The 12,204-nt window shown below is 51.9% G+C and overlaps 1 protein-coding gene across 1 annotated transcript in view; it reads right to left on the bottom strand.

The window, feature by feature from the left end:
* The window catches only part of PLXNA4 (plexin A4), a 476,871-nt gene that overhangs the window by 7,373 nt on the left and 457,294 nt on the right, over window positions 1-12,204 (bottom strand). Inside the window, exons 27-31 of the mRNA XM_010831752.1 lie at window positions 11,049-11,152; window positions 10,421-10,520; window positions 8,898-9,088; window positions 7,513-7,682; window positions 3,284-3,496 (exon numbers count right to left, since the gene is read on the bottom strand). Of these exons, the coding sequence (XP_010830054.1) occupies window positions 3,284-3,496; window positions 7,513-7,682; window positions 8,898-9,088; window positions 10,421-10,520; window positions 11,049-11,152 (778 nt within the window). The remainder of the gene's footprint in view (window positions 1-3,283; window positions 3,497-7,512; window positions 7,683-8,897; window positions 9,089-10,420; window positions 10,521-11,048; window positions 11,153-12,204) is intronic.

Genomic DNA, 12,204 nt, shown 5'->3' with positions numbered 1-12,204 from the left:
CACATCAGGTGGCCAAAGTATTGGAGTTTCAGCTTTAGCATCAGTCCTTCCAAAGAACACCCAGGACTGATCTCCTTTAGAATGGACTGGTTGGATCTCCTTGCAGTCCAAGGGACTCTCAAGAGTCTTCTCCAACACCACAGTTCAAAAGCATCAATTCTTTCGCGCTCAGCTTTCTTCACAGTCCAACTCTCACATCTATACATGACCACTGGAAAAACCATAGCCTTGACTAGATGGACCTTTGTTGGCAAAGTAATGTCTCTGCTTTTCAATATGCTGTCTAGGTTGGTCATAACTTTCCTTCCAAGGAGTAAGCATCTTTTAATTTCATGGCTGCAATCACCATCTGCAGTGATTTTGGAGCCCCAAAAAATAAAGTCTGACACTGTTTCCACTGTTTCCCCATCTATTTCCCATGACGTGATGGGACCAGATGCCATGATTTTAGTTTTCTGAATGTTGAGCTTTAAACCAACTTTTCACTCTCCTCTTATTGGGGTTAATTTCTATTTAATATGAGAGGCAATCCCTCTAGCATGAAAATGTTACTGCTATTGGCAATGAGATAGGAATGACTACTGACTGTAACACACCAGTTTGGTGACAACACTGTTGACTTCTGTTCCTTAAGATGAGCGGAGTGGGTGGTTGCTACTGGGGAACCAAGAGATTCTTCTCGCTTACTCTAGATGTGACCGTAAGCAAAACCCCTCATGCTTGGATGAAGGTGGCAAAGACTGGGAGTCTGCAGCGGGGCTGCCAACCACCAGTGCTGCAAGGAGGCAGGAATGGGATGAGGGATGCATGGGAGGACAAGTGGAAGGAAGGATGGGAGGGAGATGGGATGGGAGGACAGGTGGGAGGTTGGGAGGGGGTTGGTGCAGGGATAGGTAGATGAAGAACTTCTAGGAGGTGTGACAGCTTAGGTGGGACAGGATGACTCGGGCTACCCAACCAGCAGTTAGTAAGGCCTCTGGAATCCATATATGTTCCAAGTCCCTAGAAAGAGGGCCAGTCAGAGTAAACCCCATTTCTCAGTGGCACAGACAGAAGGCCCTCCCCAAATGCATGTAGAGCACACTCTACGTCAGCAAGGCCTTACGTATGGACTTCCTGTGTGTGCACAGCAGCCAGACCTCAAAATCAGGGGGTAGGAAAGCCCTGGCCATGAGAAAAGGGGGTTCTACCTTCACTTTTCTGACCTTGAGGCTGCCGGGGCCCTCAGCAGGTCAGCCTCCTGGTGAAGGGAGGGTGGAACTGATCACCAAAGGAAGAAGGTCTCTATACATGATCTCCAGACCAGGGCGTGCTATTTCTCATCCCCTTCTTTTTGCACCCTCATCCCATAAGGAGAGGAGGAAGAATTTGGGACCCCAAACAAGTGAAAGATGACTTTCCTGAGAGTGCCATTGGTTGCTAAGAAACTAGTGAGATAAGAAATGGAAACCATCAAGGCACTCCTAAAAATAACCAGATGGACTGGGGTGACTCGTGACCTGTAGCAGCTACGTGGCCCACCTCTCATTTAGCACCAAGCAAGAGGGAGACCGTTCGCCCAGAACTTGCATTATTCTCACCACAGCGTCCTCTAAGCAGATGCTTCGTCAATGCCCCCCAGCCCATCTCATCCTGGCCTTCTCCCTCCCTGCCCGAGGTCCTGTCGCATTGACACTACACCAGGGCAGGGATGCCCAAGAGCCCAGCTGCTGCCTCTTTCTTTTTTCTCTTCACTGAAGAGCCAGCTGACCACACGGGAGAGCTCGCTTCTGGCAGCTCTGTAGTCAGAAGAGTGAGCCACTGGCGATGCAGGGGGAGGCAAAAGCCTCTTTGGTGACTCAGACATAATCAGATACAAGGACAAAAGAGTGAGCGCTCTCTCTGACAGCCAAGGCTGGATGTGCACCACAGGCACCAGCAGGAAGGGGTGGGGGAGAGATCAAGGGGCAGGGGGAGAGGGAAAACAAAATGCAACTCTTTCAGCAGAACTAGGGTGGGATGGTCAGTTTTTGTGACTGGGAATGGCCAGGATCTCACCCCCTCTTGGTTATTCCCTGTATAAAGGAAGGCAGTTTTCAACTTATAAAGATGGGGACTGTGTCTCTACCATGAGCAAAACGGTATTGTTCATTCTGTCTCAGTTGCCGAGTTAAGAACAACTCCTGGTTTCTTTGACTCTTCAAAAAGATCCAAAATCTGAGCCTCCATCCAGGTTTCCTGTCTTTAAGCTTGGAAGAAAGAGAAAGGGACTCTAAACTCAGAATCGCCATGGAGCGTTGTGCAGGCTGTTCACTGCACAAAGGTGGGGGTGAGCTAGGGCAGACAGTCAGCCTGTCACTCAACAAACCACACATTCTGGCGTGGGGCCACATCCTCTGGTAGGAAGGAACACCTTCCTTAATTCGCATGGACACCATATGGATTGGCAGAGGCCCTGTCTAAAAGGATTGTAAATGGTAGAAAGATTTGGGAGTCAGTTGAATTTGGGGATCTACTTTTCTCTTGGCCACATAAGTCATCTTGGACTGATTACTCAGCCATTCTATATGTATACTTCACCTTCATGGGCACAGAATGAGGTTATAAAGCCTGTCCTCTTATATTCCAGTGCTGCTGTGATGAATAAATAAATAGACTTTCAGCTGGTTGTCTAGCTCAGGTGCTTGGCATACGGAGCTGATGCGACCCAGACAAACCATGAATGTTGTTTATCGTGAGTTAGCTTTGTGCCAAGAGAAACCCAGCTTAATGGCATACAGGTGCCCTCCCCGCCACACACACAGGTGCACAGCTGAGGCTGGATTAGATCAGGGCCTGAAGCATCTAGAGCTCATTGCCTGAGCATCAAGGGACTGGGACAGCAAGAAGCTCTTCAGGGTTACCATGACATCCCCACAGGACACTGGAAGAACTGCCAGATGGACAGGGCTCCAGTCTGTCTGTGGCAAGATGTTATTCGGTCCCTTGAAGTCTTTTTTGTTTTTCTTTTTTTGGTGAGCGTTAGAGCAGTAGACTGTACTTCTTCCTTGGGCCTAGGAAGATCTGGGTCCTCCACGCAGGGGAGTAGAGCATCGTGGCAACTTCTAGCCATGTCCCATTCTTGTTGTGACTGACAACACCAGGTTCTCGGGCTGTGGGTGTCCCAGTGCAGGATGGGGCTTGGTGCAAGGACCAGCCTGCAAGCTCCATCCACTGCAGAGGGGAAGGGGGCCCCCCTACACACACCCAGAGAATTGCCTGCTGCATCCAGGGTCCTGCCTGAGCTCCCTGGGCCAGCACTCACCTCTCCACCCAGTTCTTGTAGCTGGGGATGTCCTTGGCATAGAGCAGCTTGTTGGAGGGGGAGTCCTTGCCCAGCCGGTGCTCCGATGTGGAGCACGAGTCCATGAAGGTCTGGGCCACCACGGAGAGGCAGGCGTCGGTGATGCTGTTCTTGTGGATGTCAAACACGAATTGGGGGTTCTTGATCATGTTGACCCAAAACCGCAGGGGCAGGCTGTGTAGAGGGAAGAGGCAGATGGTCAAGGGAGATGGGGTGGGAGAGCTGGACACTGACCCAGAGAGGTCCCTGGAGGCAGAGAAAAGGCTGGGAAGCAAGCCTTCTGATGGGCCTTTCTCCATGCCATCAGTTCACCTTCTGGGGAGCTGGAGATCAGCAGTGTTGAACAGTCCATTCAGAGATACAGTGTTGATGGGCACTGGAGGTCTCGATGCCCAGCCCAGACTGTAGGACTCCCCAGTGGCCCTGAGAGCACAAGGCTTTGGGGTTCGAAGCAATCATGACAGGTGCTAGAAAGTGGAATGTCTAACTCTCTCTTCCACTGTCTGCCCCCACGTTAGATACAAAACATATCTGGTTGGCAAATCTTAACTAGCCTGGAACCTAGGCTATTTATTATTCTCTGTCCTCACAGTAACATGTGGAAGAAGCACATGTTCTTCTTCCCTGAAGAAGGAACACTCTTCCTCTCCGCCTGGCCTAATCAATTTGTTTTTACATGGTGAGGGCCCTGGCACTAGACAGTTCAAGCAAAACTTACTGATTCTCATCTCCAAGCTGGCAAGCTGAACAAACCCCACTTCTGGCTCTCACCTGCCCCATTATGTCCTCTCCTTCCTCTCCCTTTCTTATAGTCAGCACCTACTCTATACCAAGAGCCATGCTAGCAGCTGTGGGTACAGTGTGAATAAGACCTATCCCTGGTCCTTGAGAAGCCTGCATTCTGGTGGGCTCATGGGGAGGTCAGGCACACAATCAAGAATTTTAGGTGCTGGACCCAGAGGATGGAGGGGGTCCAGTTTAAGACCTAGGTTGGTGTGATCAAAGCTACCCAGAGGGACGTGTCCGGAAGTCTGGAAAGTCTTCACAGAGGGGACCACGCTAAATGGTCTCTGTTTTAAAGATACAGAGGTGTTCTTTAGCTGAATGAAGCCTGGAGGAAGAGGGCGAGGAAAAGGAGGAGGAAGGAACCTCCAAAGGGGAATCAGTTCAACAAACAGGACGTGAAACATGCAGTGCAGTCTGGGAACCATAAACCCTCTAGCTATATGCTAGAAAGGATCCTGGAGCATTGGGTAAAGCCTGCCCACGTGCCCCTCTGTGACTACATTCCGCTGCCTCTCTGATCCTGCAACTGCCATCCAGCCTATGGAGACGTAGATCAGGAAGTGGGATGGCACCCAGCAAGGGATCACTTATTTCCCTCCCTCTGCCCCCACCTCCTCACCTCCTGCCATGTGCCCTGATGTTTTATTGTTATTTTGGTTGCTGTTCTCACGGTTGGTAATAGTTGGTAACAGTCATAATGTTCCTATGTGTTTGGCTTGCTTCTTAGAACTAAAAGTCTTTTGAATTACATTATTTCAACCCAGCAAGAACAAGATGTCTATATTCGTTGTATCTTCCAGCAGCCAGCATATACATAAAACAAATGCTAAAATACAGTAAAACCTCATGTTCAAGACTGCCAATCAGTCAACAAGTATTTATTAAGTTCCTACGAAGTGTGCTCTGGAGCCAGCACTGAGGTCTAACAATGTTAAGTGGCCCTCATTTCATCCTGGGAAATCCAAAGAGCAAATAAAGGGATGGTAAAAGTTCTGACACTCGGGGGAAAGTCAGGGTCACTGCAGCTGCCCAGGGGAGACCCTGAGAGCTTGGCTTAGAGCCCTGGATGCAGGGCTGCCCAAATGATGAAACCTCCAGTCACATCTTCCTGCTTCCCGAAGTTCAACATGGAGAGGGACCCTGGAGCCCACACTTGCCACATGGATGTTTCTTTCCAACACTCTCCTTCCTTCAGCCAGTTGTGCTGACAGGCAAATCAAACAGGGAAACCACAGCAGCTCCTGCCTAATGAAATATTAGCATATTATTAACATTAGTGGTGGCACTAATCTCTGGTTGATTGCAGCCACTCAGGCTAAATGAGCAGGAGGTTTATTTAAAAGAGAAAAGGCAGGGGGATGAGGAGGAAGGGGGCAGGGGAGAGGGTGAGCTACAACTTTGGCCAGGAATAAGGAAACAATCTCTTTCCAATCAGGAACAATGGACCCTGAGTCAGTATGTAGACCTCATAATTCCTGTACTGACTGAGTCTTGCGCAGGTGGCCATGGTCAGGGTTGGGGAAGTGTGTTCTCTGGTGAGAGGACCTGAGAGTTGGTACTCCTGCCTGACTGCCCTTCACTGGGACCGGAGCTCTTTCTGAGAACAGCTGGCACTTGGAAGAGCTGGAGGGAAGGAAGACTCTGCCCTCTCCCCCAAGGACTTTATTGGATCTTGGAGGTGGATTTAGCCCAGTGGGAGGTGTATGCTCATTTAGATACCATTTCAGGGGATGCACTTGTAAAGGTTACAAGGGCATGGTCTGGAAATAGCAGCTCTCCCAGGATAAGGTCTGGACAGGGCATTTCTTGTATTCTGAAGGCTGCAGGCATTCAACTCAGGTGGTAGGAAGGAAGACTCAGTGGCAGAGAGAAGCAGATTAGGTGGGTCAGGGACATGCCCTTGGAACAGCTCTGCAGAGTCATTCTGTAAAGGTGTGCAGAGTCAAATGCAATCCTTCTTTTTTTTTTTTTTTTTCTGGCCATGCCATGTGGAATGTAGGATCTTAGTCCCCAGACTGAGGATCAAACCCATGCCCCCTGCATTGGGAGTGCAGAGTCTTAACCACTGGACCACCAGGGAAGCCCTCAAATGCAGTCTTACCTACGGGCAGTCACCGGGAAAGGCCAGACCTGCAAGCCTTTCAGAAGAGGGAGCAGCCTTCACCCAGTGCTGGACTAGATGGGATCCAGAGTCTAACTGTCTTATTTCCGAAAGGTCACAAGAACTCCACAATGTACCCCGAATTACCGTGGGAGCAATCCTACTCTTCCGTTTTACATCCAAAACTGTTCCTGCCTGACTTCCCAAATTTAGTGGAGATGCACTATTCTTCAGGGGAGAGAGGAAGCCAGAGCATCCTACCCTGAATAACATTCCAATGCCCCAGGCTGGGACCCTGGGCTGTCAGGGTGGCTGGCTGAGCCCTAGTACCATGTCAATCCTGGCAGTTGGCAGGTGCTACTCTGAAAGAATGGGCTGGGGAAGAACACCCCAGGACAGGGACTGTGTAAAAGCTACTGGGAGGCGATTCTGGAACTAAAGGGACTAAATATAAGACGGCTTTACCCTAGGTGGAACTCTCAAGTAGAGACCATCTTGGCTCTGCATCTCCATCAATATTTATTGAGTCCCAGCTCTGTGCAAGATTCCGCCACGAGAGCTGCATACTGATGTCTGACCTTGCAGTCTCAGTGAAACAACCGACACACGAACGAAGGGAAAGGCGGATAAAGGCTAAAGGAGAGAGGGGACCGTGATGAGACACCTACAGTGTCATTTAAAAGTTAGAGGCTCCCCTCGTCTCAAAGACACCCTAGTTATGGGACAGTCCCTTCCCCAAAGGGAATTCTGAAAAGGGAAAACCATGTCTTGAATGAACTGGAAAGACTCCCATGTTCATCTAGGTGACTCCTAGCTGTGCTCCAAACTCCATTTAAGAGTCTCTGTGAGCTCCTGCCTGTCTACAGCCCGGCTGCACACACGCACTCCACATCCTCACATGTGCCCCTCTATTCAAACAGCTGCCGTCCTGTCAGCCCACGGAGGGCAGAAGGCACGACCCGAGTCTTTGCAAACTCAGGGTCCAGCATGTCAGGCACAGGGGAGGGACCAGGATATGAGAGCGACCTGGCTGTGACATCTGGCATGCTCATGTTTGCTCATTTAGTTGGTTTAATGTTTGTTGACTGAAAGAACCGATGACAAAGATGGACAACTCCACTGAGGGAAGGGAGAGAGGAAGTGAACGCCCAAAAGGACCGGAAGCAGGTGGAACCCCACAGAGCGCCTGCGCAGAGCTGCCGCAGCGGGGAAGGCGGGCTGGCCCCTTCTGCTTGTCTCCAAGGCCGACCATCAACTCGGGGGTGGCCTCTCCCCGTGCGGCTTCCGCTTGCCCTTCACTCACCAATTGCTCTTCCAGGTGTGGCGGACGTGCGGGTCGTGGATGCCGTGCTTGTCTGCCTGCTCGTCCAGAAAGTCGAACATGTACTTGATGGCCAGGGGCAGGGCCGAACCGCGGTGCGCCGTGCTGAAGATGGTCTCGAACAGGTCGTCCACGAACTTCTGCAGCGTGCCCTGTGGAGGGGACCAAGTTCACAGTTCGCCCGCCCTGAGAGCTCTGAGGACGGGGCTGTACGATCGCCCGGCCTCCCAGATGGCGGAGGGGAGGGGAGGCCAGCACACAGCCAGGCCTGCTTGGGTAAAATCGCAAAAGTGCGTGCAAAGAATCTGCACCCTCCTCCTGCCCGCTCTCATCTGTCTCGGAGCAGCTTTCCATTTCCCCGGCACGTGGAAAATAGATATAACACTGATGACTGGACCTAAGGAAGCCTCCCTCTGCCAACACCGCGGTTTGGTTTTAACACCCTTCGGTGGTGTTATTTTAGCACTTTTCACAAATGCTAATGAACAACTCACTCGGTCAGAGCAGAGAAGCACAATCTGCTGGTTCTGTTCAGGCATTACTCACCTCAGCTAATGAACAGTTTACTCATTTGGATCCACAAAGAGCAGAGCTGGGGCCAGTCTCGGGCCTTGTGGGACTAACTGTAGGCACACAGGGTCCCCAGAACCAGGATTAGAAAGGGGGCCTGCAAAGTCACTGATGGGGCCGCAGTTTCCACCACTAGAGACTGTATATGACACCCCAGAGATATATAGCCAGTCTTCCAGAAGGCATGGCAGAGGACCAGGAATGCACATGGCTAGTGTCTCTCTATTTGAACAAGGGCAAGAGAAGGGATTGGAGAAGGCAATGGCACCCCACTCCAGTACTCTTGCCTGGAAAATCCCATGGGCAGAAGAGCCTGGTAGGCTGCAGTCCATGGGGTCGCTAAGAGTCAGACATGACTGAGCGACTTCACTTCACTTTTCACTTTCATGCACTGGAGAAGGAAATGGCAACCCACTCCAGTGTTCTTGCCTGGAGAATCCCAGGGACGGGGGAGCCTGGTGGGCTGCTGTCTCTGGGGTCACACAGAGTCGGACATAACTGAAGTGACTTAGCCGTAGCCGTAAGAGAAGGGATGGAATCGAGACTTCAGACTGCGTGCCAGCCTGGATGTATGGGAGGGGCTGGCTGCAGGACTGGGTTGAGAAGAATGCTGAGGTTCTGTGCTGGGAAGGAGATCAGGCTGATGAGCAGGGCCTGCATGGATGGATGACTGAGGTGGGGGTCGGGGTGGCACCAGCACAGATGCTAGGTATTTGCCAGCTCTGACATTTCTGTGGGGTGATGACACCCCACCCCATAACCCACCCGCACCCCACACCCTGGCTGACGTCCTGTACCTTAGTGGCCAGCAGTCGTGTCAGATAGATTTCAGACACCATCTTGCTCCCCCGGTCCCCCTCCTTCTGGTCCCCGTGCTCATGGTTCTTCACCAGGTGCCACATCTTGACTCCGCTCTCCAGGTCAGGGGTGATCATTGGTGTGCGCGAACGGAGGCTGTCGGGGCTGCCCGTGTACCGGATCATGTTTTCTGCCAATGCAAGGACCCCAGGCGGGTAAGGCCACCCAGCCTTCCAGCCTATTGTTTATGATACACCTCGGCTCCAGCTGAGGCCAACTCTGATCCTTCTTGCCTTTGGAGGCGCTTCTGTCCATTCCTGAAACTGGAACATCTTTTCCACCGCCTCCAGGAAATTCTCTGTGTCTTGTCCACCCAATCGGATTCCTTTCCCTCTTGTACTTGCATCTCTCCAGCCCTTATGATTCAATTTGTAAAAAATACAAGCTTGTCTCTTTTTGTACTTTCCTTGTAAGAGCTCTCAAGTCTCAGGATGTGTTCTGTGTCGCCAATTAAGTACCAATGAAAGAGCTCGGGGTGGTGGTGGGGGGGGAGGGAGAGGGGGCCTTCCCCTGTGGCGTCAGTGGTAAAGAACCCACTTGCCAATGCTGGAGACACAAGTTCTATCCCTGGATGGATCGAGAAGATTCCCTGGAGGAGGGCATGGCAACACACTCCAGTATCCTTGCCTGGAGAATCCCATGGACAGAGGAGCCTGGCGGGCTCCAGTCCATAGGGTCGTACAGTCAGACTGAAGCGACTTAGCACGCGCTCCTGAAAGAGCTGGGACCCTGTTTCCCTTAACCGGTGACTGACCAGCTGAGTGATCGCCCTGCCACTTGTGCACCTTCGCCTGCCTCTCTCGCCTGGACCATTTGTCTGCTGCAACAGGTGTGGTGAGATGAGTGCCGAGCGGGAAAAGAAGAGGCAGGTCCCACTGTGTGCAGGCACCATTGTGTGTTGTCTTCTATTTCCCAGAACCGTCTCATGAAGCTGGTGGCTTTTTCAGCCAGTTTTGCTGGTAAGAAGGCACCGGGGCGTCCAGCCCACCTCTGGCACCCTTCTCCCCACCCTGAGGAGCAGAGACCTGGGTCTGTACCTTCCCTCAACTGCTTCATAGTGTGTGACCTTTACCCGTCATTTAGCCTCTGCATCAGAGTTATCATTTGCTAATCTGCATAACAGGGGGAAATAATAATTATTTAATTCACTGATTATTATGAACCTGACGTTTGATAATGAGTTATCACAAACGTGGAAGCATCTTAGAGACTGTAGGACGCTCAGGAAGGTTAGACTTTCTTCTTGTTTCCAGGGACGAAGCTCCTGCATCAGAGTCCCTGCTCAGAACCAGGAACCTTCTTTTGCGTACAGTGTGCCTTTCTGGGGGCCAAGCTGCCTGACTCCCCGCATCCCTCCCCACTCCCTATCCCTGGCACCCACTATCTTCCAGCAGTGCTGCCATGGTGACCACAGCTGCTCAGGGGGCATCCTTTCTTCCCCAGAAAGATTTGATGAACTCACCGTATTTACTGGCTGAGGTCCTGGAGACAGTGGAGTTGTTCACTGCATTGTAGGCTGTCACTTGCTTGGACACTAAGGCCACCACAGAACCATCTGGCACCTACCGGGGAAAGGCAGGTAAGGGCCTGGTCACAGAAACTGCCACCCAGTCAGGACGAACGTGGTCCTTGGGGACAATCAGGGCCTCACTGAGAACCAGGGGATGGAGGAGGCTGTCAGTTTTCCTTTGATGAAACAGGACAGATCTGAGTATAGAACTGTAGTCCATGGTGGGGCTCACTCTTGGAGTGACTCAGGCAAGAGCCTCTCACCAGCACCCTCTGTCCTTATGCTTCCCTGGGACAGCACCCAACCTTAAACTCCAGGGCTCACCTAAGAAAGGCTTTTGCTCAGGGTCTTTGCCCATGCCCTGCAGGAAGCGCACACCCAGCATGCTATCTCCAGGAAGGTCAGGGTGTCGTGGGGTCCCATGTTTTCCCTGGGTCACTAAGGGCACACAAAGTGCTGGTGAAGAAGTGGGTTTAGGGCTTGGTAAGAGCCTCAGGATGACCCTGTTATTCACCGACAGAGACCCCCAGGGACCTGGCTGCCTAGCTTGCTAGCCCCTCCCCATCCATGGTCCCCTTACCTGGTAATGTGCCAGGGTGTTGAGTCTCTTCCAGTCGTTCTCAATCTTAGTGGTGATGTCTTCATCCTGCAGGATCATCCTCGCCCCGCTTCCTTGTCGCCACTCTGTAGGGGGAACAGTTCCATCTCAGACAGGCCCTTGGGCCCCTCCCATGGGACCCTGAGGACCCCTGTACAGGCAAGTGCACGGCACCACCTCAGGGTGCCTCCAAAGACAGGTGCTCGCAGATGCTCCCAGAGGAGGGGTGCAGAAGCACAGGGGGACCCTGATTCCCAGGTCTGGTTCTCATCCCAACAAACTATATGACAGACATAGGAATAACGTCACCTCCACTGCCCACGTGTTCCTGGTGGCTGGCCACATCGGCAAGAAGTCAATGCTTATTAAATGAATGAAGAAGGCAGGGGGCTTCCCTGGAGGCTCAGTGGTAAAGAATCGTCCCACCAAAGCAGAAGACACGGGTTTGACTCCTGATGTGGGAAGATCTCACTCTGCCGTGGAACAGCTAAGTCCAGTACACCACAGCTACTGAGCCTGTGCCCTAGAGTCCAGAAACTGCAAATACCGAGCCCACGTGCCACACCTACTGAAGCCTGGGCATCCTAGGGCCTCTGCTCTGCAACAGGAGAAGTGACTGCAAGGAGAAACCTCTGCACCGCAACTAGAGAAAGCCCACATGACAATGAAGACCCAGCACGGCCAAAAATAAGTATTAAGAAAAAGGCACGTGAGGACACTTAAGTACATACTAAGCAAATGGAAGGTGGCATCACCAGTGCCACGTGCTCTTTGCTTGACTGTGAGGTCTTGGAGCTAACGAGACCAAGACGGCAAATTCCACCACTGGGCACCCTCTTCCTATTCCAGGGGTGCGACTTGGACCCAAAAGCCAGCAGGCGGGCCAGTCTTGGCAGAGAGATTGAGTAAGTGTACGTGGAGGGGCCAGCAAAACCTATCCTCACACCCAAGAACAGCCACAAAGTCGATGTGGAGAACAGCATCTTGGTGATCTCCCGACACCTAATTTTCTTTGATGCCATAGGTGTACGGTTACCTCCCACCTTATCCTCATGGGTCCCAGACACCTACACACGTGGGTTCCCTGATGGATCCCACATGGGGGAACAGGAGACTGTTTCTCATCTGCCAAACCCTC

The sequence above is a fragment of the Bison bison genome, unplaced genomic scaffold (assembly GCF_000754665.1).
Source record: "Bison bison bison isolate TAMUID 2011002044 unplaced genomic scaffold, Bison_UMD1.0 scf7180017864530, whole genome shotgun sequence".
Classification (NCBI taxonomy): domain Eukaryota; kingdom Metazoa; phylum Chordata; class Mammalia; order Artiodactyla; family Bovidae; genus Bison; species Bison bison.
The sequence above is the reverse complement of the archived record's forward strand: the minus strand, read 5'-3'. Positions and strand labels throughout refer to the sequence as shown.